This window comes from Tripterygium wilfordii, chromosome 22 (assembly GCF_013401445.1).
Source record: "Tripterygium wilfordii isolate XIE 37 chromosome 22, ASM1340144v1, whole genome shotgun sequence".
Taxonomy (NCBI): domain Eukaryota; kingdom Viridiplantae; phylum Streptophyta; class Magnoliopsida; order Celastrales; family Celastraceae; genus Tripterygium; species Tripterygium wilfordii.
The window spans coordinates 12,358,331-12,384,947 of NC_052253.1; the positions used below are offsets into that span (position 1 = coordinate 12,358,331).

General features: G+C 36.8%; 4 protein-coding genes and 1 long non-coding RNA gene across 5 annotated transcripts; 3 read left to right on the top strand and 2 right to left on the bottom strand.

The window, feature by feature from the left end:
• The first annotated feature begins 885 nt into the window (after nucleotides 1–885).
• LOC119992144 (aspartic proteinase nepenthesin-1-like) lies at nucleotides 886–2,324 on the top strand. The gene has a single exon (XM_038838794.1). It carries the CDS (start codon nucleotides 963–965, stop codon nucleotides 2,295–2,297), a length of 1,335 nt encoding a protein of 444 aa, XP_038694722.1. The 5' UTR covers nucleotides 886–962; the 3' UTR covers nucleotides 2,298–2,324.
• A 669-nt stretch (nucleotides 2,325–2,993) lies between these two features.
• Nucleotides 2,994–6,080, top strand: LOC119990475 (ribosomal lysine N-methyltransferase 3). The gene is made up of 5 exons (XM_038836406.1): nucleotides 2,994–3,053; nucleotides 3,180–3,552; nucleotides 3,962–4,158; nucleotides 4,536–4,827; nucleotides 5,040–6,080. The coding sequence occupies exons 1-5, from the start codon at nucleotides 3,037–3,039 to the stop codon at nucleotides 5,700–5,702; spliced, it is 1,542 nt and encodes a 513-aa protein (XP_038692334.1). The 5' UTR covers nucleotides 2,994–3,036; the 3' UTR covers nucleotides 5,703–6,080.
• Nucleotides 6,081–6,694: 614 nt separating this feature from the next.
• LOC119991859 (cleft lip and palate transmembrane protein 1 homolog) lies at nucleotides 6,695–13,485 on the bottom strand. Its single transcript, XM_038838354.1, has 12 exons — nucleotides 13,191–13,485; nucleotides 11,997–12,143; nucleotides 11,678–11,792; nucleotides 11,478–11,572; nucleotides 11,247–11,350; nucleotides 10,947–10,984; nucleotides 9,940–10,175; nucleotides 8,882–8,975; nucleotides 8,579–8,769; nucleotides 7,724–7,943; nucleotides 7,150–7,317; nucleotides 6,695–7,052 (listed from the first exon to the last, which is right to left on the bottom strand). The coding sequence occupies exons 1-12, from the start codon at nucleotides 13,410–13,412 to the stop codon at nucleotides 6,901–6,903; spliced, it is 1,782 nt and encodes a 593-aa protein (XP_038694282.1). The 5' UTR covers nucleotides 13,413–13,485; the 3' UTR covers nucleotides 6,695–6,900.
• A 2,687-nt stretch (nucleotides 13,486–16,172) lies between these two features.
• LOC119990556 lies at nucleotides 16,173–25,175 on the top strand. Its single transcript, XR_005466065.1, has 4 exons — nucleotides 16,173–16,322; nucleotides 20,866–21,079; nucleotides 21,732–22,283; nucleotides 23,033–25,175. It is a non-coding gene; the product is annotated as an uncharacterized LOC119990556 (long non-coding RNA).
• LOC119990555 (ABC transporter G family member 14-like) lies at nucleotides 17,734–21,725 on the bottom strand. Its single transcript, XM_038836530.1, has 5 exons — nucleotides 20,903–21,725; nucleotides 19,862–20,654; nucleotides 19,200–19,367; nucleotides 18,859–19,046; nucleotides 17,734–18,581 (listed from the first exon to the last, which is right to left on the bottom strand). Exons 1-5 carry the CDS (start codon nucleotides 21,065–21,067, stop codon nucleotides 17,937–17,939), a joined length of 1,959 nt encoding a protein of 652 aa, XP_038692458.1. The 5' UTR covers nucleotides 21,068–21,725; the 3' UTR covers nucleotides 17,734–17,936.
• Nucleotides 25,176–26,617: the final 1,442 nt, after the last annotated feature.

Here is a 26,617-nt window from a genome sequence, read left to right on the forward strand (position 1 = left end):
CTCAAACCTAAATTGTTTTTATTTTTTTCAATGAACACGTAATTAATAATCCTGTTAGGCCACCCACCTCAATAACAATCCCATCAACTTGAATTAAACATAAATTACATCAAACGAAGGAGCAAAGAAACAAAAGAGAAATAATCATATAATGTGGATACTTTCTTTTTTGGTAATAGGCAATTCAAATTACTTATAACTATTGTGAGTACCAAGCAACAATCAAAGACACTATATCTATTCATTTCAAGTTATATATTCTCTTGCAAGTGAGTCGTTGGTTGAACGACAATCACAAGCATGTAAGGGATCACCCACCCATTAGGTCGTGAGTTCGAATCCTACCCCTTCCCAAACCCCTGTTTCAAAAAAAGATATATATTCTCTTATAAGGTTCTAAAACGATGTCCTAAATTTTAGGGTTTTTTTTTTAAAAAAAATTTGTACTATAGATTTGGATTATCTTATTTGTGGTATGATTATTGTATCTTACTTGGATTAGCGCAATTAGATTCTACTTAACCGTATGGATTTGAAAAATCCTGAGTTCGATTCTCACATGAGTAATACCCTCTGTGGCTACATGTTGGGTTTTGACCCAATTTATCTTGATGAGAAACTTTTGTGCATGCGGGTCTGATATCCGAGTTTAGACCCATATCGAATGTGGAAAAAAAAAACAACAAAACGTATGAGAATTTGATTATTGTTTCACAATATAAGGGCAGTATGTTTTGTTGGCTTTCCCTCTCACTATCCCCAACAACCACGCAAGACTCGGCCAACTCAAGCTGGCCACGTCTTTGTTCTTCTTCTCCATACCTCACCTAGCTACCTTATATTATATCAAATCCCTCCATTTTTGCTCTCCATTATATCTTACTCTCTCATTACCATCTAATTCCTTGACTCTCTCTATATATTCAGCATTCTGATCTGACTCTAAACTCATTCACTCGTCCATGGCTTCATCCCTTGATTTCACTTCAATGGTTTCACTTGTACTACTAGTGACACTAGCCATTTTTGCTAATTCAGCATGTTCAACATCCAGGGGAGTACTGGATCACCAGAAGCTGAATGATATTGGGTTCCGGGTTACGCTCCAGCACGTCGATTCGGGGAAGAATTTGACCAAGTTTGAGAGGATTCAACATGGGATTAGGAGGGGTGAACACAGGTTGCAAAGGCTGAATGCAATGGTTTTGGATGCTAGTACAGATGCATCACAAATTTCAAGTCCAATTCTTGCTGGAAATGGTGAGTTCTTGATGAAACTATCGATCGGGACGCCACCGGAGGCCTATTCTGCCATTATTGACACTGGCAGTGACTTGATTTGGACTCAATGTAAGCCCTGTACTAAATGTTACAGTCAACCTACACCGATCTTCGATCCGAAAACCTCGTCGAGTTTCTCCAAACTGCCATGCTCAAGTGAACTGTGCAAGGCATTGCCTCAACCGACATGTAAAGATGGGTGTGAGTATTACTACTCATATGGCGATTACTCTTCAACACAAGGGATTCTGGCCTCTGAAACATTCACATTTGGTGATGTTTCTGTCCCGAATGTTGGATTTGGCTGTGGGGATGAGAATGAAGGAGATGGGTTCACCCAAGCAGCCGGTCTAGTCGGTCTCGGCCGCGGGCAATTATCGCTTGTTTCGCAGCTTAAGGAGCCTAAGTTCTCTTACTGCTTGACCTCCATTGAAGAAACACAAACAGGCTCACTCTTGATGGGTTCATTAGCAAGCTTGAATAGTACAAAAACTGTAGTCAAAACCACACCTTTGATCAAAAACCCATCACAACCATCTTTCTATTATCTTTCCCTAGAAGGAATCACAGTTGGTGAAACCAAATTATCCATAGACAAATCCACTTTTGCACTCCAAGATGATGGGTCTGGTGGCCTAATCATTGACTCTGGCACAACGATCACTTACTTAGAAGAGAGTGCTTTTGATTTGGTAAAAAAGGAGTTCAAAGACCAAATCAACCTCCCTCTGGATCGGTCCGGCGCGACCGGGCTCGACCTCTGCTTCATCTTGCCAAAAGGAGCAGATGAGGTGAAGGTGCCTAAACTGATATTCCATTTTGATGGAGCAGATTTGGATTTGCCAGGAGAGAATTATATGATTGGAGATTCAAGCAGTGGAGAGTTGTGCTTGGCTATGGGTTCTTCAAATGGAATGTCTATATTTGGAAATATTCAGCAGCAGAATTTGTTGGTCCACCATGACCTTGAGAAGCAGACACTGTCATTTGTTCCTACACAGTGTGATCAGTTGTGAGAGAGGGGAATATAGAGAGACTTCCATATATGTGGTTAATTGTGTGGTTATGATGATTTCTTAGATAAATCTTCTTAATAAAATGAACATTTCAATGATAAAAAAGCATTGTTAATCTATTTTGTTTGTATATGTTTGATGAATATCTACCATGTTATCATGGCTCAACATGTTAGATCTTTGTCAGGTAATGCAATTTTTGGTCATGGAAACAGTTGACCAGTCCAACTCAGTCACTCTATTTTTAAATGTTTCAATTTGGGAATTGAAAATTGAAAATTGTTCTAATTTATATATATGGGCAAACTTCGCATTGTTCGGGCAGTAAACTTGTTGATGTGTCAAAAAAAAATCAATATAAGGAGTCTGCCCAAAGAGTGAGAAATTTGTCCGTGTATGCATATTGGAACAATTTTCATCTTTGGATTCTCATGTTGAAACGTTTGAACATTCGGTGATTGAGTTGAAAATTGATGACAACCCCTTCATGAGATAATTGCACAATTTTGGGCTCGGTGGCCTTTTAGCTAAAATATAAATGGACTGAAGTGCATTCGATATTGGCCCAGTTGAAAGTCCAACATTAAGACAAACCGCCTAAAAAAGTGGGCTCAGCGGCCTTTTAGCTGAAAATAAATGGGCCAAAGTGCATTCCAGATATGGCCCAGTTAAAAGTCCACCATTAAGACAAACAAACCCAATTAAAACCCTACCTGAAGGTGCTCCGGACACTGCACTCATGTCTTCCGCTACCAGGTACGCCAACTCTGAATGCTCATTTGTTCGCCAAACTAAGGAGACTAATTGTGATTTCTCAGCTTCCAAACAAACTATGATTTCTCGCATGCATTGTAATAACCTGTTTAAAATTTAATGAAGCAGGAGATTGAGGGCATTCAAGCGGTGGATGAAGTCTCAGGGAATCGATTTCAGTGATGCCCTCAATTTCACCGATGATCCATTGCAAGGCATCGCCGTGAGGGCGGTCTGTGATCTGAAGGAAGGCGATGTGGTTGCCACAATACCCAAAACCTCGTGCCTCACCATAAAAACCAGCGGCGCGCATGAATTGATTGAATCTGCCGGCTTGGGCGGCCTTTTGGGTCTGGCAGTGGCTCTCATGTATGAGAAGAGCCTCGGTGAGAAGTCTCCATGGGCAGGCTATCTTCAGCTATTGCCTGAAAGAGAATGTATGCCCTTGGTTTGGACTCTTGACGAAGTAGACTCTCTTCTTGGTGGGACGGAGCTCCACAAGGTATGTCATCCATGTGCAGTAGAAAAATATATTCTTTACTTAACTTCATTATGTTGAGTAGTGATTATATAACTCAGAAATCTTGTAATGTGCAAAGGGATCTTAGATTGGCAGTATTGTATTTTGTGTTTTTCCATCTCTATCATATGATTCAAAGTTGTTTAAGCGTAATTGTAATCATCCACAATTATCTCGAAAGACATTTTGTCTTTTTCTCTTTGCAGCTTATTGGAATGGATTGCTAAGTGCTAGCTTGCTAAATTGATTAAGAAATGATTGCCTATTATCACCTTACATTAAGTTAGAAGGCTTTTATATAACTTCTTCATGTTTTTACCCTACAAGGTGATTCTGAATGAAATCACTTTATTGTGGCTCTAGTTGATAATTATCTCGCCGTTGTAGGCAGATAGTGAAAGAAGATAAAGCTCTTATTTATGAGGATTGGAAGGAGAATATACTGCCTCTTGTAGATTCTGTACCTTCAAAGCTTGATCGAAAATCTTTTGGCATTGAAGATTATTTTTCTGCAAAGAGTCTTATTGCTTCTCGATCTTTTGAGGTAGACGACTTCCATGGTTCTGGCATGGTTCCTTTGGCTGACCTGTAAGTATGCCTTATTCATGGTGATCAACTCTTGTGCTGCTGCAATTTATGATTTTTACATGTCTTTTGGGGCTTTCATTTGTATGAATAGTATATCTTCAACTTCTTAAATTTCTTAGCTTATGTTAAAGAAATGTCAAGTTCTGTTGTCTTCTCTTTGGCACTGACCGTGACAGTCAAGTCTTCTCTTTGGCACTGGCTGTGACAGTCAAGTTACTTTTTCTAGACATTGTGCTTATGTAATTTTGAGTGTGCTACACATTATACATGGTTAAATACACTATTGGATTGGATTTGAGCCAAGAGTGTATTTGAAGAAAATATTTGTTTCCGTTAAGATTCTCTAAACCTTCAGCTCAATTTTTTTTCCCATGAAGCTTTAATCACAAGACGGGGGCTGAGGATGTACACTTCACTGACTATCATGGTGAGTCTGATGATGATGCTGAGAACGATAACAACAGCATTAACGACTACAGCGACGATGTGCTGGCCACAGCTAGCAAAGTTGAACCACCAGCTGAAAATTTTCAGCAGGACCAGAAATATATGAGTGCTACGAGTACAAATTCTGAAAGTGCTATTGGTTTGGAGGAATCATCAGTTTCAGCAGATAATCCCATGGTATTGGAAATGATAATGGTGAAAAATGTCAATGCTGGAGCTGAGGTTTGTATCTGTTCTGATGCAGATATTGTTGTTCTGTAAATTATCAACTCATTATTACACTCATGCACATGGGTAACATGATTTTCTACTTCATCAGGATCATCTATGTATTCAAATACATTGATGATTTCATTAACTTTTGTTTTAAGGATCATCTAGGAATTCATAGGCTTTTTAATGCTACTTTACAGTTTTTTTTAATTGCTTCCCAGGTTTTCAATACATATGGTTCAATGGGTAATGCTGCCTTACTTCACAGATATGGATTTACAGAGCCGGATAATACATACGACATTGTCAATATTGATTTGGAACTTGTTCTGAAGTGGAGTTCGTCTTTATTTTCAAGCCGCTATTGTAGGCCGAGGCTCTCACTGTGGAGAAGATTAGATTACTCTGGATGTATTAGTCAGAGCTCTGAATATTTTGAGGTCTCATCTGATGGGGAACCACAAATTGAGCTACTGGTTTTATTGTACATAATGCTATTACCAGAGAATGCATTCTCCAAGCTGGATTTTACGGTGTCAACTGGGAGTAACTGTAATGGAATTCTTTCAGAAAACTGTGACAGTATGCGGAACAAATTGTTAGAAATGAGCAAGGAATTGTTGCTGACAGAAAGTGTTTGTCAAGCTCTTATGTCGCTTGCGGATATGCGTGAGAGTTCTTATGGTTTGATTTCATTAGAAGAAGAAATTGAAGCTCTGAAGAGGTGTTGCTGTATTAGAGAGAGAAAGTTGTATCATTCTATGATGTTGCGTGTGTGCGAGAGGAGAATCCTCGACAGGCTTAGGACTTATGCTGCTTCTGCTATTCAGTCATTTAGATCTGCTAAAGTACCATCCACGAGGAAGAGATTAAAGCGAAGGTGAGCGCAAACTTCTTGGGTTGCATATCATCTTATGAGTTTCTTCTTCTATGACAGCCTTGTGAATTCACAAGTATGATATGCTGGGTGATACGCTGTTTGATTCAAAACTATAGGTGATTTCATGTATGACCGCGACAATCGTACGACTTATGATTTATCTTTTTGGGGTGAATTCTCTTTTATTGTTTACTTTGAGTAGTAGATGGAGGCAACTTTCACTCAAGGTAGCAGACAACTAGAAGTGACATCGTTGTCCTGAATTATTGTATTCGGTACGTTCTTTTGTTTCAATCTTTTGACAATTTGTTATCATGATGAATCTGATTCCTACATGAGATTATGATGCAAAAGCTAGTGAAGGTTTTTTTTTTATCATCCATACATATGCTACTTGCGTATGATAATATTTTTTCAAGACAGTAGTTTGTTTTCTGATTATCTTGTATTGTGGGATTTGATATTCAATTGTTTTTGTGAATACCATCTATCCGTATGTATAATGTGTAAGTATGCATGTCAATTGTGTAAAGCATAATTTCATATATTTTTTGCTTCCCCAAGAATTTGTTTTAATGCACACACTCGCATGGTTGGTGTGGAATGGCAAAATTAAGATTCAGGGACCTAAAAGAAACGTAGTTACAGTTCAGGGACCAAAATGTAAATATTTATTGCCAGGTTATATTTATATTTTAAAATATTTTGATGGGCCAAGACTGAATACAAATCTGATCCACTGGACCTTTTCGGCCCATTCAGTCATTTTATAAGCGGGTACCTGGGCTTAAGTTACTTCCCATCGATCAAAACCTCCAAGAGTCCGAGTCCAAGGCCAGGCCCATTCACTAGGGTCCTAAACTCCCATTTATCTACCACTTTAGGTTTAGACATTGCCAACGTATTGTCAATTATTTGGAAGCAATGGATTTACGTCCACCCTTTCATCTTGTGACCCACCACCAAATTTTTCAAATGATTTCCAGAAGAAAAATCGAAAAGAACCACCACAAGGAGACAAATCCAGTCAGTTGTAGTCAACTGTAACACCCTACAAAAATTCTTACAAAAAAAAAAGAAATGACCCTATAGCCAACCTTATCAGAATATGAAAAAGAAATAAATAAAAGTAACATAATTCTAATTGAATTTTACAGTCACATCGTAACCTAGTTCCAAAAAGCATAACCAAGAAACCCCCCTCATTTGGTTTTCTTGTCGTCCTCCTTGTCTGCAATTGCTTGTGCACCATCAGAGGGCTTATCATCCTCACCACCAAAACCAAACTCATTTACACGCTTCTTATCCACTGGATAAATATACCTCTGGTATATGTATATCAAGAATATAAGATCTGCATGAAAAGGATGAAGTAGATGAGAAAATTACACAGATGAAGCAGCTAGATGACAGAAGCAACAGCGTGTATAGAAAGGAAGGTATGGTCGTACCATCTCGGAAGACAGAGAGGCGATGTAGCATTGGCATTTTGATGACGAAGGCAAATAGATCATCTATGATGGTGTTGAGGAATTTGTAAGTCATCTGCCTCCACGGCATATGAGCCACAGACTTCAGCTTGTAATTTATAAACAATTGTGGACACATCATGATAAAACCTGCAAAGGAAGGTAGTATGGGTGTAAAATTTTCAACCAAACAAATACGATAATAATAATAATAAGACGTGCCAGTTCATGTGCCCTTCAGGATGTAAAAGAATGACCATTAACCGATTCACATTTAAGCCATATATGTGCTTGCTGATCAACTTATTTCCCCAGTTAATCTACTAAAACAAACATTTGAGTCTGTTAAGAGGTTCTAAGAATAAGTCTACAGAGTTTCTGAAAGCTCTATTCTCTTCTTTGAGAATGACAATAGTGTTTATCTTCTATTTTCTTTTTATGTGCGGACCCTATCCCATGTGGTAACATATTCCCAACTTTTTTGGCAAGGGTAAAACAACAGAAAGTATATCAGAAACTGAGAAAAGTAGCACAACTGAAGGAACGGGCCACTTACCAAACATGTAAACGCAGCTTGTGAGTGAAGAAAGAATCCAGGAATACCAGCCCTTTTGCGGCTCATACATGAGCGAATAAATAGAAAAGCATACAGCAAGGAAAAATAGCACGTAAGACAAATACTTCATTGCAAGATCATCATATTCCTTTGTTTTATTCTTTGCATACGATTCACGGTCTCGGAATCTCAGCAGAGGAATAAATCGACTTCTATCAATCTGTAAACAAAAGAAACTACCATGAAATTTGTTCGTTCATAAAAACAACGAATCCACAATGAGCCGAATTTGTGGGAGTAGTTACAGCATTAAAAATATCTATAAAAATGCATATTCAAATAGGAGAAGATGATATTATATAAGAATACAAACACAAGTTCCACCTATATGATTATCTATCTAGCACACTGGTGCAGAGTTGCAACAAACAAAATCCACAAACAGTAGAAATAGGGAAAGGAAATTGAGGACATAGAATTGGTTGAGAGATGGGGACATAACTTCTCATATGATTTCATAATACGAAACTACGAATATTGTTTTCACATGTTGCTCTCCTGCCATATGAAGACAACAAGCTGTGCATCAAAACATAACATTTCTCTGTAGACAAAATATTGATTTCTAGACAACCCTGATTTTGGACATGTTTAAGACACTGAAAACAATGTAGTCTTCATGCATTTGCAGTTATTGACTAACCAGCTATAGCTTTTATCTAGGGGGTAACCCAACAAAAACAAGATGATCAAATGCCATATCAGATTTACATGTCATAAATAGGACTTGTCTGGCAAGGAACCACGACAAACACAAAAGACTATTTATATCAGAGTTTAATCAATGAAGAGTACCTCTATGTGCATCGCTTTCCCTATTTTCCAGAATTCAATACAGCAACCAATTCCAGAGCTTGCAAGTATCATCCATGAAGTTTCATTGTCAAGCAGATAGAGGAAAACAATGAGCTGAGAAATGAAGTTCACAACAACAGACTTTGCGGACAATCCTTCCATAGACTTATTTTTGTTCCAGAACTGGATGTCTGCAAGGAAAATAAAACATCAAAAATATCCCATAAAATCATCACAGGATTCATAAGGATCCTCAATAAGCAAAATAGAAATACTGATGTAATACAGCAATTGTGATATTACCATTCTTGAACGCCAAGAAGTCAAATACTGAATGAAGTACCGTAACAACCATTGTGATCGCCAGGAAGTAAGGATTTCCTTCCAAGAAAACCCTCTGAAAAATTAACAATCAATAAGCATTTGAGAAGATGATGTCCAAGTATCTGAAGTAACATATAAATGATATAATTATAATTAAATTCCAAAAGAAGCAACCCACTGGCCAGACAAAAATATTCTACACAAGTTCTCTTCAGGTTTCCATACTTAGGTAATGCCCTGTTCAACAAAATCCAGATCTCCAGAACCAATCAAACCATATAACTGTATAAGTAAGAACAATTATCAAGTATCTAAAATTGAACATTCAATAAAATATTGGTTGGTAACTCAATTTTTCAGAACCAACAAGAGGGGAGTCTTGTGCAATATATCACCAAAATAACTAACTATTTAGTTGCTTTGAAACATAACATATATAACGGCAAGCATTTTAAGCGAATGGATCACTTTGCGCACCCACAATTGTTCATGTGTAGTAAGCCATCTTATATCCCAAGAATAATTTAACTTATTAGCCCCAAGGCTTAGGAAGTTGCAATTGAGTTAATCAACTACGAAATACCTGCATGATATTTTTTCTAATCAAATGAATCATTCATCATATTCATGATCTCACTGTTATGCTTGATCCTCCCAATGTTATGTAGATTCAAATAATTTATAAATTTAGTCCAGAAGTTTAATCTCTTCCTCTCATCCCATCCCACACCCTACTCTTATCAAGGAAATTGAAATTGGAATTTACATCTTAAAATGAGAATTGGCCCTATCAGGAAGCAATAACAGAAATAGCTAATTTCATCTGCACGGACTGACAAAGCAAGTCTTGCTAAGATACCTGATTCATAGGATGATACTAAATAGAGAAAAAAATTGCAGGGAAAATCCCAGAAAAGCTTGTCTAAATAATATTACAGCATCCTAGATTTTTCTTCTGAGCCCACTCTCAGATGACAGTATGGTTAAATATTTATTCCATAAGGAATTTTCCAACAGTCAAAGCAGACAAACAATACCTTAATTTCATCACCCTCGCCTTCAAGCATGCTCCCATAATTACGCTGCATCTGAAATGATTGTTCAATCTGCAAGAATAGCTGCCACTTTGTCATGCTTATGGGACCCACCTCCAAATTCAGGGGCAATTCTGTCACTGACTCATTAATTGGGATCAACTTCTCTCTAAGCAGCCAAAACTCGTTGAAAAATACCGTGGGATGGTAATTCCCCGTACTAGGCTCCACATACAAGTCTGCAGATCTAAAGTCAAGGAACTCTAATGGAAAATCATCTCCACATGTAGTATTTTGATGAGTATGACAGCAAATGCTATGAAAGTGTTCACAATAGATCAACAGAACTACGGTCAAAATTGAAATGCAACAAATTGTTTACATCAAAGTATACAAGTTACGTTTAACGGCCAAAGCTAATATTATTCTGCTGAGCTAAGCAAATGAGCGTCATAAACAATTTGCCTTACAATTTACATTATCATATTTCCCATAGCAGACAAATCCAAAGGCAGACTGCTGGGCAGCGTCAATTTTCATATCATATGAGAACCTGGCTTAAAAAACCACTGCGTTGCTTTCTGCTCAGCAAAACTTTTTTAAAAATGGAGAATTAACTAAAATAAAGGACAGCAAGTAAGTACCAATCAGCGTATCATGCTTGAAGCAATTCAATCACTCTTCCCTGAACACTAAATAATATGTTCTCTTCTAGATATTCGCAGTATGTTTTTTGAACTCAAATGCACTTAAATAGATTGTCTATTTGTCATGTCTGGAAGTGATCTTACATATTCATCAGTCAAAAAATTACTGTACACAAAAGAAAGCACACTACTTTGGTCCTTTGCATGTTTCAGAATTCAGAGAAATAGACAAGTTCTTCAAGGGCCAGACCAACACACACACACATATTTTGTATACTCATAACAATGCACTTGCATTCAAATGTCCTCCAAGATGTTATTGCTTAATGTAATTAAGCAAACAAAAATCGAACTGAAGGATACAAGGAGCAATATTGGGCGGTACAGCATTGTGAGGATACCTGCTCGTAAAAGAAATCATTTTAATAAATGAGGAAAAGAAGCCAAGAATTAGCACAATCACTAAAAAAGCAATGCATAAACACGAGAAAGTAATGCATATAAGAACAAGGAAGTATGTGCATTCAAAATGGAAATGAAAGGACAATAAATTTAAGAGTTTGTAACAGTATCACAGAAGCTTTTCTTATTCTTTTACTTTTTCATTTTGAGAAGCAAAATAAGAATATATGTTGATTGTGGCACAAAGGGGGTTGCTTATACCGTGAAAAATCATCAACCAGATTAATAGTGATGTTTGGTTTCCAATATGATATCCATTCGACAGGGCCATCATCTTTAAGATCAACTTGACTGTCATCAACTACCTGAAACAACAAAAATAATTTCTCTTTAGGACATTCATGCTGCATTTAAAAAAAAAAAACCCCAAAGAGGGATGAACCAAAAGTAACAAGTTCGTCTTCAAGTATTTTGGATAAGCCAAGGACATACCTGAGATGCTGTTTCACCTTCCTGAGCATCCTTGGAATTACTTAAAAGCTTCCTCCTTGTATCTGCTTTTGACTTGGGCAGGTATGTCACAACAGCTGAATTTAATGACAAGGAGCATTTCTAAGAATGGAAGTGATTTCAATATGTGCACTACTAATGTCAGTATACATCTCTTAACAATGTTAGCAACACAATCTTACGGTGCATCCTCCCAAAGGCTGCAGTTGGCTGGTACTCAGGATCAGTAGGGTCTGGAGGATAGCCAGATCGTGCGAAGAAAACATGAGCATAAAGACTTCCATTATGCTTTAAAGCCTGAAAAAAATAAACATTTTCTATAAATCTCTAAATAAAAAACTAATCATAAATGCCAAAAGCATAAGAAAATGGAAATTAATACATATACACTAAGAATATCATCCTGCATATCTACATGAAAGTCAAAGATCCGAATCCAAAAAACCATGCAATCAACAGAGAATGAAAGTAATATAGATTATAGAACAACTAACGATTTACCTCAGAGGGATGATACTTCAGAGAAAGAGACTTAGTACTCTCTGGTGACCAAATGGCATAAGGAATACCTGTCTCATGCCAAATAAGTGCATCTTCATTGTTAAAATCACTGAACTTTTCAAGGTCAGAAAGGTATACCCACATATCCTGAAATCAGACGAAACGACAATTAAAATATTAAACAAAACTACAGATGGAACAATTAGAATCTACCAACGACAATTACAATTAAAGGAAAATCAAGCATCCTGAACGACTCCACCATCTCTCATAGTACTCTAAGATGAAATTGGGCTCCATTTGAATGGGAGATGACATCAGTTATACCTTGTTTAAAAAGAGACTTGGCCCTAAATGTATCATGATCTGTACCAAATTGATGGGACAGTTTAAGGAACTTCTACAACATTTTATTTAAAAAAGGGAAAAAGAACACTGATTATAACGGGTAAGACATTTTGATTACAACAGGCCAGTTCAGACTAAGAAATTCCACAAAGAACATCAAGGAATATCATAGTTCATGAGTCTCAAACTCGTCACAAGCAAGAGCTCACAAAGAAAATAATATACATAATCCTCCAATGGTTTTTAAGGTGCTCTTGTGGTGAAAATGTTACAATATACCAGAATGCTATTACCTGGCCAACCTAAAATACTAAAGACTGTACCCTAGCACCAGGTAATGTCCCCTTCTTGAAATGGTTGACATGTTTTCTAGGATCAAAAACAAAGATAGTCTATCTCGGAACAAGTCTCTTCCCCCAAATATTTTTCAGCAGTTAAAGGTAACTAAAGGTTAAGATTACTGCTGATACTTTAGGACATGTGATGACTCTCCAATATTCGTATTGGTTTCTAGGTTAGTCTGAAAAACTATTTGAGCATTAAATTCTGACAAGTGCTCTGCCTCAACAGGATCGTACAATTCTATTGACACCCGAAAAATCACCTCTCTATCCTATCCAAACGCCCTCCGATTCACCATGATTCTTATCCCTAGTGGAAGCAAAAGAGAAGTACAAGAACCGATCTACAGCCACACAAAAGCACAAAGACAAAATAAATTATAAGTAACCAGATCACAAAGCAAAGTCACTTCACTAGTCAGCATAGTTTTCAAAAGCCAGATCGCAGAACAAGTAAGTACATGTATGGTTATACGTAAACAGAGATAAGCATCCAAATACGCACCATGGACTCTCCCTTTTCGAAGAGATTGGAGATGAGTTGAGATGGTTCAGTAGGTTTCTTGGGACCAAAGAATTTGGACAAGAAGTAAAAAAAGACGCACATCCTTATAATCCCTGTCACGGTCTGCCCAAAACCAGGTTGTTGTTGTTGCTGCTGCCCTCCTCGTCCTCCACCCTCTCCTCCTGCTCCTCCGTCTCCACCACCTCCCGTCGGCGGCGCCATCTTTTCCCTCTGATTGGATTGGGTGGCTCTTCCTCTCAGAGAAAAATATAATCGAAACTCTGAAGTGTTTAAGATCTGCCGGGTTTCTCTTTATATTTATCGAAGCATACTGTGAAAGAGATATTCGTGATATTTTATTCCGAGAGATTTTTACGGTAACTCGGGTCGGTTTGCGCCGCTTAAAATATCGGGTAGGCCTTTTTCCTTTCCTAAATTTTGAAAACCCCAATATTTTCTTTATATTTACATATAAAGAAAAAAATTGGAGTACATATAAATAAGAATTTAGAAGATCTGATTGGTGTACTGACTCATTTTAGCACTATGAACAATGACTTTGCATTAATATACAAGATTTTATTGGTGGTTTCCTCCCTCTCCCATTCAGATCGGGCTTTTTTGGGCGTTGATGTGGATTTATCTGTCAACAATGCTTTGTCTGTTGTTAGTTATGTTCAAGGTTGTGAAGAGAAAGTTCAAAAACTTCAACGTTTGCTCCCCCAATCTTATTATTTGAGGAGCTTTCATGGCCGTTCATCATAATGCGAATTATGCTACTTCAAGGGCGTTGTCTACTTACAAAAAAGAGTTATATATATTTGTTTCCGCCAATGTTTTGGATTTTTTTTGTTCTTGATATAGAATTTGTATTTTTTTATCATGTTTTTGGAGGAAGATACCCCTATCATTGTGTACTATGTGATGGTTTGTTTTAATACAAATTTCTTATTATAAAAAAAACGTAAAACTATGACACATGGAAAATTAACTCATTATGAAAAATAGGTGTAAATTTCACAAAACTAAACTACACAAGACATTTCATCAATCAAAAACAATAAAAAGCACTCGAAAGAATTAAGAAAAATACTTAAACTATTAAAGTGCAATTTTTAATTTCTTATAAATATTTATTAGCATAGTTATAAGGAAAATGTTATTTGTCCCAACACTTTTTGTCCCAAATCTTCCCAATCCCATGTGGCATTGCCACCTAAGCTTGTTGACATGAAAAGCATGCTTACATGGATGAAACACATTTGAAATTTAAGTTTCTCTCTTCTCTTTCCACTTCTCTTTTATTCAAATTTTGAAAACCAAATCTCCCTCTCTTATCTCCATATTCTCTCCTACTTCCACCTTCTCTCATATGTCTTTATACACATTGTTTTTTTGCATACAAAATTCGATTACATTGTTTTTGTTGCACACAAACATTGCGATTACATTGTTTTTTTGTCAATAAATTATCAAATTTATCAAAACAATGTAATTTCCAGAATAATTTGAATTACCAAATTTATCAAAACAATGTAATTTCTTGAATAATGTGAATTGCCATATTTATCAAAACAATGTAATTTCCAGCAATGTAAATTGTCAAATTTCCAGCACAATGTAAATTATCAAATTTCCAGCACAATGTAAATTATCAAATTTTCAGAACAATGTAAATAACCAAATTGATAAAAAATAATGTAATCTTCAATGCTTTTACATTGTGTTCCAAAAAAATGTCATTTCCATAATAGACATATATAAGATGGAGAAAAATGTAAAGCATAAACCAGCAAAGAATAACAAGGTAGATACATTGTGCATATTCATTCAAATAGTTGTCAAACACAGTGATACATTGTTTTTCATAGTGTATCTTCCAAAATATGCAAAAAGAAAGCAAGAACAAAAATTACATTGTTGTTGGAGGTAACAGAGACATTGTTGGAGGTGGAGGTGACCAGAGACGACGTTAGAGGTGGCTGAATGCTCGTGCACAACGAATTACATTGTTTTTGTAAACAATGTATTTTGCTCGGGTCGTCGGATTTCGTTAGCTTTTCGATCGAAAAATGTGTGGGTAAGGTGCGCCTCGACGTGTGGAGTTCAAATATGGGGTCAGTTGCCGAAGACGTCGTTGGAGGTGGCCGGATCGACTCGATTTGTGCCACGATGACCTCCGTTCTTTGGGTTCTTTTTTCCAACTATACGAGCGACAATGAGTGTGATAGAGGGTCGAAGAATGATCGTAGGGGTCGGACGCTTTTGTTCGGTGGGTCGACAGGTCCGATCGATGGTCGGACGGGAGAGCTCTGGTTGGTGGTGGTGGGTGGTCTTTGTGAGAGTGAGAGAGAACAAAGAGAGGAGAGAGAAAATGGAAGGTAGAGTAAAGAGAAACTGATAGGTAGTGTTTAAAAATAGGAGTGAAATGCTCATGTGGATTGATGGTGTGGCATGCCACATGGGATTGGGAACAATTTCATTGGGCTATTTAGCAGGATTGTAGTTATAATTTATTATAAGTATAAACATGAATTGTAAGTATAATTTTAAATCTTAATAATATAACTAAATAAAAAAAAAAACAAGTACAACCAAATTGCCATATAGTGATAAGGCAAGTTATAAACTAGCGGTACCGTTATACCAAATTAGCCTTAAAATATTTTGTAATTGTAGCTTAAAGATTTAAAATATATTGTTTTAGAAAAATGTATAAATCAATGTTATCAAAACCGATATGTGATAATAATTTTAGAAGGTTCAACAGATTAATCAAAAAGAGAAAAAAATAGCCGTCAACCCGTATGAATCTTCTGGACCAAATATTAAAACGGGCCGACATCAAAACCAGCTCGCTCTAAATAGAAAACGTAAGTTGAACTGGTTCGATCGGCGGGCTGGGCCGAGCCGATTTTGATAACATTGCTATAAAGTATAAACCACGGCAAAAATTCACATATAATGTCATCTTTAAAACAAATAGAATTTAATTTGAAAAACATTCATATAAGCAGATTTATCATGGCTTAGTGTGAGAAAGGGGGAGAGAAGGTAAAACGAGGAAGAAGAGCCGCGAAAGCGAAGAAGTGAGCATTGATGCAGAGAGGAGCTGAGGAGAGATTTGTCAAGGTGAGTTCTGTTAACAGCAATGCTACACTTGATACTCCTCTTTGCGTGATGTTCTGAAGATTATTTTGTTTTGTGCTAGAGGTTTTAGGGCAGTTCAGGTACCACACTACTGCATTGCGTATTAACTGTTCGATGAATGGCCTTGTCTAGATAATTTGATTGATGCATTTACATATAAAAACTATTTTCATGAGGCTGGATATTGGGGATTTGACAAGCATTTTCTTGCATATTAATCCTGTCCATGTATTATGATGATAAATTGATAATATATGCTTTCTTTTGACTTGAAACTTGTTGGTTGGAATTCCACAACCACATAACTACTGTAGAAGATGAGAAGCACGGAACAGAATGCATATACATCGCTTTTGTCCTTTGTAATTATTTGAGGAAGATGAAACTTGATGTCTACAGTGCATTATGTGCAAATTAGTGAATGAAAATTGATAGGGACCCTGGGGTGTTATTTTTCATAATGCATCAGCGTCCACTCCATGTGAGTCTCTTATTTCCGTTGTTTATGTTTTCCCTATTGTTTTGCTTCCAAACCATAACTTTGCCTATTTAAGCCTTTGGAGGTGACAATATAAATTTTCCAGTTTTTGCTGGTCCAGCCTTACAAGTCCACTTGTTTTCTCTTATTATTTTTCCTTCACGAACATGTTGCCCAATGATGCATCGTAGAGGTCACAACTTAAATTCTTGGAATAGTCTCTCCACATATTATGTGTGATAAGGTATGCATACATCATGTCTGCTCTCGACCCTGCCCACTGCGAAAGCCTTGTGCACGGAAGTTTTTTTTACCTTTTACCTTTTATTCTTTCCCCATTGTCTTCATTGGACTTTAGGGGGCAATGAGATTTAGTCAAAAGTCAAAACCATAAAAGAAGAAAAGGTTTTGTACATTGCAAATCGCTCATATTGTATGTTTACTCTTGGTGCTCCACTTACCTTTCATTTATTTCATTTAATTGTCCCATTAATTCACTATCTTTCATTTAATTGTCCCATTAATACTTTGTTACTTTTAAAATGTCATGGTACGAGGAATTTCACATAATTGTTATGAGTTTTATTGAGGAGTTCATTTCCTACTCGATTCACAATCTTAATCACCTGTCACTCTGAGTTTCTCTCTCTCTCTATATATATATATATATTGGATCAATTTTTACCCCTTTATTATTTTTATTTCTTTCATGGGTTGTCGTTGCACTTGCGGGATGCTATTAAACAAAAACCATGTTTAATTTTAGGAGACACATAAAAAAATCCACAATTGCTTCTGCAAAAGACCAATGACCTGCATAGTTTGGTCACTCTCTTCTTACAGAGAAAATTCCATTCATGCTATCACATAGTATTCTCAATCAAGTTATCACAAACTTTCTGTGTAAACTATGAATTCAAAATATTGTATTCTTATTCCAAGCTTGGACATTTTCGTTAGCATCATCCAGAGTATGTTATAGAAGGCTAATACATCAACTCAAAAGGGAGGCTGATGAAAAATATCACAACCTGATTTCCATCTAAATCTAATGTGATGTCTCGGTTGAAGAAGGTGAAAACTCTTCAAACTGTCTTGTCTGCTGGAAAGTCTAATCTCTACCGTACTCGATGCAGTGCCAAATAAGCAATGAGTCGATAACCCACCAACATCGTTGCCATGATGCAGACATCCACCCACAAATGCTTCAACCCCATAGACTTGACTGCAGGAAAATCTGCCACCCGGCACCAGACTCCTTCTGAGCACTGATAGTAATCATTCTCGCTGTAGTGAACTCCCAGAAGAAGCTTGTAACAGTAGTAGCTATAGCTCAAGTACTTTAGCCAGACTATGAAGGGAGGAATATGTTGGATGTAGTAGCCTCCAGCAATGAGGAAAACCAGAGTTGTTACTGAAGCTAAAGTTGTGGCTTGTTTTATGTCCATTAGAATCGCACCAAACGCTAGGCCTAAACTTTGGGAGACGAGAACACTGTAAAGAACAATGAGTAGGGACAGAATGAAAGTTAATGGATCTGGTTTCAGCCCTCCCATCCAATAGATTATAAAAACAAATGCAGTTGGTAGTGCAAGCTCCAATGGCAGGTCCCCAACTGTTCTGGCTATGAAATAGGAAGATAAGCGGTACATTCCTGATGATCTTTCCTTGATGAGCATTGATCTCTCTTGAGGAAATGTAAAAACAGCATTGTAGAGAGGATAGAAGCCCCAGAAAACAGAGAAGAAGAATAGCATGGCAATCTGCATTACAAACACATACCTTCTTTAGCACATATAAGTTCGAGATAGACCTCATCTACCTTAACATGTTCCCTATATTTTTATAAAGGTGTTATGGTCAAGGACATAATGTAGATATAAATGTAAGCATTTTCTTGTGGTTGAAATTCATATGAGATTTAGGGTAGGAAACTTTTTTTTTAAAATTTTTTTACTTAGAGCTTTGAATAAGAGCTAGTGATCATGATGTCTACTCATTATGAAAGTAGAAAAGTTCCTTGGTGGAAAGAATTCTTACTCGGTCAGCAATATGAGAAGTTGGGGTGTTCCACCATAGGAGTCCACCAAGTATAGCAACACTAATGACTTGGAATATCCTCAGCCTGTTTAAGGCTTCATACCTCCGCTCCCTTAGCCCTCTCTGAAGTAGCACCTTGATCTGATGCTGCCAACTTGTACACCATTGCTCAGCCTTCATGTCGATAACTGTACATTTTGGAATAACCGTTCAGAAATTTTGAAAAAAAAATAGGGAGAAATTTAAAGCTTATGGTGATGATTGCTCCACTCATATAGTGATTGAACTCTTTGTTATTACTACAGCATGATTATATCAAGGAGAGAAGATAGAAGGTATACTTCTAGAAGAATCTTTTGTATTATTGACATCCACATTGCAAAGTTCAGCTTTCAGTCTTGTAGAAATGTGTTTCTCATATGCCGAAATAAGAGTTTTCTTGACCAACTTATATTCTTGCTCACTAATCTCGCCTTGCTCAGATCCCTGCTTGGAATCTGGTTTAATTCCTGCAATTATAAGAGATTGCTTAGTTGCCACAACACAGTATGTTTCTGTTAATCCAAAAGATGACACAGAAGTTTCATATTTTAATACCTCCGCAGATTACAAGTCTCATAGTAAGACCTTGTGTATTATATGGTTTTGTTAGGAGAGAAGAAGGTTCATTTACCACAATAAAGAAATAATATTGACAAGTTTTTCTCTTTGGAGGGTGCAGTCTCATTATAATCTGTCTTATAAAAGGAATAGGTTTAAGCTCCACATTGGAGGACCAATAGCTCCTTGGCAAGTGAGCAATAGAGAGGATGGAAGAAATGATGAAGAAAGGGGAACACCCTCTCCTTCCAATGGTTGTTTCATCATCATCAAAGCCTTTGTCCCAATTGATCTTGGTGTCAGCTCCAATGGCCTTTTCAGTTTACATTAATATTTGATGGAAAAATAGAAAGAGTTTTGATAAATGATAAATCAGACACTTAAAAATAGAGTTTTGTATTACCATTGGCAAGATCAAGTAAAATGTCAGCTGGATTAACAGTCATTGATGTTGAAAATCCAATGGAGGAAAAGTATTCCAAGGCTGCGGATGCAGGGCCATTGTAGATGGGGAAGCCCTCTGAAAGTAAGATGACCTTATCAAACATGTGGTAGAGCCGGCTTGAGGGCTGGTGAATAGTGGTTACCACCGTTCGACCACCACTTGCGAGCCGTTTGATTGTAGTCAGGATTCTCTGAGCTGTGGTTGAGTCCAGACCTGATGTGGGCTCATCTAGTAATAATAAGCTTGGATTGATTAGCATTTCCTGACCTATACTTAATCTCTTCTTCTCCCCTCCAGATATTCCTCTGAAGAGTGGCCCGCCTATCATGCTGTTTTGGCACCGAGTCAATCCCAATTCAGTTATGATTTGGTCCACGTGCTGGACTTTCTCATCCTGGGTCACACTAGTAGGAAGCCTTAACATGGCCGTAAAGAAAAGGGTTTCAAATACTGTGAGATGTGGGTAGAAAACGTCATCCTGTGCTACAAATCCTGTTTGTCGCTTTGTGGTACCAGAAAAAGGCTGACCGTTGTACGTAATCTTTCCAGATAATTTACCTGTAAGACGACCTCCAAGAGCAGTAAGGAGAGTGGTTTTTCCACTACCAGAAGGACCAAGCATAGCTAGTATCTCACCCGGGCAAACTATGCCCGTTATGCCATTCAATATAGTCTTTTCTTGGCTGTCCCATGTACCACTGCAACTCCATCCTTTTTGTTCCAATTTAACTTTGCACACTACCTCCTCAAACTGCAAAGATGAGATTAATTGTGAAAAAATGTTATTGCACACATTGAGAAGATTATCAATTGCTGTTGAAAATTTTAATTGCTAGAATTACAGAAGTTTAATTTGTCTATGATTGTGCTTGTATATAGACAAGCAGAAGATATACTTAGTTTTCCTATTTTCCCTGAGTGTGGCTATGTTTTTTTGTGGAATTATGTCCATTGTTTTACAGGAATGTTGATTGTGTGCGAGAGAGAGGAGAGACAGACCTTCAAAGTTATAGGATGCAAGATCACTGGGAGCACAGGTCGGGAATCAGCTTGTATGGGGTAGGCAAGAACAGCCCTTCCTCGGGGCTCAGACATCTCTGTGAGACTTACTTCCGAGTTGCTGATGCGGTATTCTGGATTCGGGGCTGTGCAGTTGAGGGTCATTGCCACACCAAGGTGAGGTGACGTCGTTGCTGTTTTAGGTGGTGTTAGTGGTCAGGAGAAGGGAGAAGTCGTCAAGCTATTCCTTTTATTGGCTTCCCATAGTGAGTTGTAGAGCACACACATATATATAGAGGCATGAGGAGGACTCTACTTCTGCCGAGGCTCTATGAAGTACGCCTGTCCTAAGGTGGGATCCCACCATCTTCTCTCTTATAAAATTCTGATTACACTAACTCTTAATTTATACTAATCTCATCCCCAGTTTTCTTTTATCAGCATCCCCCCCCCCCCCCGGTACACGCACACGAGCACACACTCGCATATACACGTACATGTTTTCATCTTATTGTGACCAATTGTGAATTTAAATCTTCATGTTGCAGGCATATTAATGGCTACACTTTCTTTATGTTGTTGAGAACACTATAATGAACTACTAAGACTAGTTCATGGAAGATTTGGCCATTAATAGTTAATAACTTAATATACCAATTCTTCACCTCATATTTTATGAAGTTTTTTGTTGTATTCTTGTTTGTGCTTCCAAGTGCTTTCTATGCCCATGCATACTGTTTAGATGGGTGTTTTTTTTCCATTTTTAAATTCGAAAATAAGAAATGATCTGTGTTGTAGACATTGAATAGTGCTCCCCACTACTTTGCAGAAAGTATAGCTGGAGCCTGAAGCAAGTGGAATCTCCAATGAGCTTTATAAGGCAACTCGTTTAGTTTTTATGGATCAAGTGATTTTCTGTTGTTTGTATATATGTTTGCCTTTTAAGTATTTGCTGCAGTCCATGGACTTCTTTATACACGTTTTATTCAGAAAATGCTTGAAGACGAAGGTGGGGCTTTCCGCCTGTTCCAACAGGCAACAGGCATTTTAAAGTTTTTTTTTCCCTTCAAATGGCCTAATATTACTGCATCTTTGTAAAAAAATCCATTTTGTTTAATTCATTTAAAATTAATGCTTTGTTCTTCCATTTACATCTCTTTCATGAATATTTAACATCTATGATTTGTTTGTCCTACGTTGGCCTTCTTTACAAAATTTACATTGAAATCGTGGAAAGCATCTGAAATATTAAAAAAGAGAAGTTTGATTATTTTCAAATGCTTTTCATTATTTTCTGTGGACAATGACAAGACTACTCCCCGTTCCATGCATCTGGGGTCCAAGATCAAGCAGTGGAACTTGTGAGAAGGCCAAACCAAAGGTATCTATCTCTTAATATTCCCCTTGTTTTCTTTTTTCACGTGTAGTCGTCCAATTAAAAGTTAATATTTGTCATTTGGACTTAACTGAACAGATTATATATTCCAATTTTATCTTTTATATCCTTCATTATCATTCCTTTCTTTTCTGATTCCTTTTTTAATACCAAAGTCAAAAAACTCGATCATAGTTGTCGCGTTTTTTTCACGAAGCATAAGTGCATAAGATATATACTTGCTTGTAATGGGAGAATTTCATTAATTACTTTTTTCCTTTTGTTGTCTCCATATGAGAATAATCTCAATGAAAAAGAAAGGTGGAGGATAAAGGAAGCTACAAGTTTACTAGAGAAAGTCAAGGGGTAAATGATTTTGTCTTTAAATATAGGTTGGACTTCTAAATGGGAAATTAATAAAGCTAAAGAATGCTGCTTTTTCCCAGTAAAGCCATCTGATTCTTATATTCCTCTTTTCCATTTGTTAGTAGTGTTGATTTCTTTCACTGTAATCTTCAACATTCGTATCACTGATGCATGTTATCATATCTGTAATATTCATATAATATTAAAAAAAAAGTTGGGAAAGTTAGATGCGAAACAAAAGTGTATGTTGCTCTATATAATATTATTTATCTTTTCCTCTCTCTGACTATATATTATTTGAGCTGAATAAGAGAGAGCAATGATTAAAGGAGAACCCATCACTGGGATTCCATTTCTTCTCCATATAATTTTATTTTCTTTTTGTGCAGAGAGCACTGAGAGTAAGAGTGTGGTAATGGGTCCGCATGCAGGCAGCCTTTTCTGTGTTAAAGACTTGTGGTGTCTCCAGGTTCTTGAAAGATAATGTGCATCATATATATTTTCAATGCAACATGCATAACATACAAAATATTCTTTACGTACATATATATCAATCAAGCACGAGAATTCCTTTTTTCTTCCACTAGTTTCCTTGCTTTTTTAACATATTCTTGTTCACATTCAACTCCATGTCTCTGCAATCTAGTGTCTGTGGCTAATAGTTTGGGTCATGACACTATATTATGTCGTTCGCAAGAGTGGTAGATCTTGAGTATAGTACATATTGCTTTGTTCTGTTTCGATTCCATATCTATGTTTCTCATATTGAGTTCTGCTGACGGTGATTGGTGTGATTTGCTTGTTTGATTATCTTAGCCAAGTTCGGTTCACAAGTAGTTCAATGTAGTTGATATTAAGTCATATCATACATTGCTAAGTAAACAACAACACACGTGCACAAGACTCCCGCAGTAGGCGGGTTGGAGGCATGTAAGATGTACAGATATCTTACTCCCACATAATATGTGGAGAGTTTGTTTCCAATAATTGATCATGCAACCTTTAGGTTGCACCTCTGTTGCAACTTCATCATAGGGTCACATGTTCACCTGAAATTTCAGGATACTTAGAAACCAAATGCATACCCTTTTGACAGAAATTAATGGTCAGTTTGGGAAACCCATTAGTTTAAGTGTGTGAAACATAAGTGGAACAAACAAAAAATATTTTCTGTGGGGTAAGTGTGGATAATTTTATTTATGTTTTGTGTATAGTTGAGTGAAAAAGGGGATGAAGGGTGAAGCATTGCAATAGTTGTTGTATAGTGAGTTTGCGAATGGAGTTAGGAAGTTTACACATAGCAAGCACTGGGTCTGATTGTAGTGGAGATTTCGGTGTCGTTTTGTGATAGATTACGGATTCATACGCAGATCTACCAAAAACAATATGGTGGGAGGGGCATGAGGCTGAGGGGAGGGACCTACCCACTCATTTTTTTCTCCCATTATATATATGTACTTAAAAATGGAAGTGGGAATGGATTTACCCTCCTCTCTGTTGTCTTTTTGTCTTGTGAACTCTCTCACTTCACTTCCTCCTAATAACTGTTACTTTTCACTACCTTAATTAAGGTTTTGACCACCTCTTGATATCTTCAATGATTGTTACTTGGTATCTAACCCACTAGAGATGTTATGCTTTTTTTAACAAAGAAAACACGAGTATTACCTCTTGATATCTTCAATGATTGTTACTTGGTATCTAACCCACTAGAGATGTTATGCTTTTTTTAACAAAGAAAACACGAATATTTTGGTTCCACATGAAGTTGTTTCTGGTGTGTAGAGAAGGCCTTATGTCTCTAAATATTAAGTTTAATTGTAGGGTTTTAGCGGGATGGGGACTCGAACTTGGGTATCACCAAGTGGAGTATATGCCTTAACCACTTTGGATGAGGGGTTGTTGGCGAGTTGATCTCAATTCCTTAAATTGGAAAGCTCGATTTCCGTCTAATCTAACCATCCGGAGACACAGAGATGCCTTGCCTATGTAGTTTTAAGCATTTCTTGCTCTTTCAAGTAGGATTAGTAGGTTTCTGGAACAAATTAATACGTTGTTTGTTTTCCTAGTTTGATGTATTATATCATATATATATATATTGTCAAGGTGGGAAACAAAGTCGTTATCTTGATGAGAACTGTTAAATCAAATGATTTTTTTATATGTATCTTTTGAGGCTGAATATTTACATGGACTCCACTTGGAAATGGTATTGTATGATGCTTTCCAATGGTGATGAATAACTCCAATTGCAATGAATGATCACATCATATTTTCGAATGATTTTTCTGTTCATGTGTTTTGTTTTCTACTGTGGCATATAGGACATGAAAGCACCAGGAGTTTTGTCCTGTATATTAAAGGACACCATGTCTTAGGGCTTTGATAAAGATGTATGTACTTGTGTTTGTACACACTACGCACTGTCTACTTATGATTGAATGTTTTCATGTGAAACAAATGCATCTGTCAAACGCACAACGTTCGGATAAAAAAAAAACGTTGGCCGAGCGGTGCGTAACAGTATCTCAGTGTTTTTAGTGACGTGTCAAATATTTTTTGTCATTACAACTCATCTCACCTCACCACATTTTTAAAACTCGTTTAATTTATTACAGGACTGTAGGAGGTCAAAATATGACGCATTGAACTGAAACTTTTGTGAGGTTGTTCTATTTAATTCAGTGCCTCAAAACCTTTTTTTTTTTTTTTTGATGTAGATGACAACCCCAAAGCCCAAACTGATTGCCTTCTTAGTTGACATGAAATTCATTGGAATAATGCTTGAGACCCCCAAAAAATGACTCCCGAAATACCCTCATTTAATGTGAAGTGTTGGATGTGAAGTGGACCCTATATATATGTTTTTAATCAATAGTTATTTTAATGTCACATAGATTTGAGGGACTTTTGGGGGTCAAATTTTGGGAGTCTCTAGCATTATCCAATTCATTACACTCTTTTTTTTTGAAAATTACAACCCAAACAGGATAAGACAATAATTCATTGCACTCTTTAACTTAGCTTGCACAATATATTTACTACAAAGTTGGCTCTAGCAAACCCTATAATTAATCCATTGTTTTGGTCTTATCTTTGCCATATATTATATGTATATCGAGATACTATCTAAACTATCCAATTAGAATACGACACGCCTATGGGAAATGGAATATGAAATTGAGAAGTGGTCACATGATGAGGGGGTACAAGTAGTAATGGCATAATCGTCATAATCACAAAAGTGTTGTGAATCCACTTGATCATAATTTTGGGATTCATCTTACTTAGTTGTAATCCTTTGTTTGTCGGACAAAAAAAAAGAAACTGAAATTGAATAAAAGTTAAAGGAAAAAAGAAGAAGAGATTTTTACATGATTGATCCCATATAGATTACGTTCACGAAATTGAATAAAAGTTAAAGGAAAAAAAAAGAAGAAGAGATTTTTACATGATTGACCCCATATAGATTACGTTCACCAGAATCACTGTATTTTTCACTATTATCAAGAATGAGATAGGATGAGTTTTTTAGTTTTCAATTAGAATACGGCTCCACACAACTTTTGAGAGTCATCATATATATATATATACAGAAATTCTCCTATGTGGACCAAAAGTGTGGACTTGTTTTTCAACCATAGATGTGGTGGGCCCCATAATAAATGTGTGGCCCCCACTTATGTTTTGATTGATTACAACCATTGGATTTTGGTCCACAAACTTGGTCCACACTTTTGGTCCACATAGGAGAATTCCTATATATACATATACATAGAGAGAGAGAAGGATTAGCCCTATCTACTTTTGTATCCAATTAGAATACGGCTCCACACAACTTATGAGAGTGATCATATATATGTGTATATATATGTGTATATAGGGTATGTAGATCGAGAAGGATTAGCCCTATCTACTCTTGTATCCAATTAGAATACGACACACGCCTACGAGAAAGGCAATATGAAATTGAT

Bases quoted from the DNA above. Each gene is read 5' to 3' on its own strand.
- LOC119992144 (XM_038838794.1), top strand. From the start codon at position 963: ATGGCTTCATCCCTTGATTTCACTTCAATGGTTTCACTTGTACTACTA.
- LOC119990475 (XM_038836406.1), top strand. The intron at 3,553-3,961 runs GTATGTCATCCA...CGTTGTAGGCAG, and splicing joins GTGGGACGGAGCTCCACAAG to ATAGTGAAAGAAGATAAAGC. The intron at 4,828-5,039 runs GTTTGTATCTGT...ATTGCTTCCCAG, and splicing joins ATGTCAATGCTGGAGCTGAG to GTTTTCAATACATATGGTTC.
- LOC119991859 (XM_038838354.1), bottom strand. From the start codon at position 13,412: ATGGCGCCGCCGACGGGAGGTGGTGGAGACGGAGGAGCAGGAGGAGAG. The intron at 11,351-11,477 runs GTATGTCCTTGG...TTGTTGTTTCAG, and splicing joins AAGGTGAAACAGCATCTCAG to GTAGTTGATGACAGTCAAGT. The intron at 8,976-9,939 runs GTATTGTTTGTC...TTAATTTTTCAG, and splicing joins GCGAGGGTGATGAAATTAAG to AGGGTTTTCTTGGAAGGAAA.
- LOC119990555 (XM_038836530.1), bottom strand. From the start codon at position 21,067: ATGACCCTCAACTGCACAGCCCCGAATCCAGAATACCGCATCAGCAAC. The intron at 20,655-20,902 runs GTCTGTCTCTCC...TCATCTTTGCAG, and splicing joins TGCATCCTATAACTTTGAAG to TTTGAGGAGGTAGTGTGCAA. The intron at 19,368-19,861 runs GTAATACAAAAC...TTATAATTGCAG, and splicing joins TTTACTTGATCTTGCCAATG to GAATTAAACCAGATTCCAAG.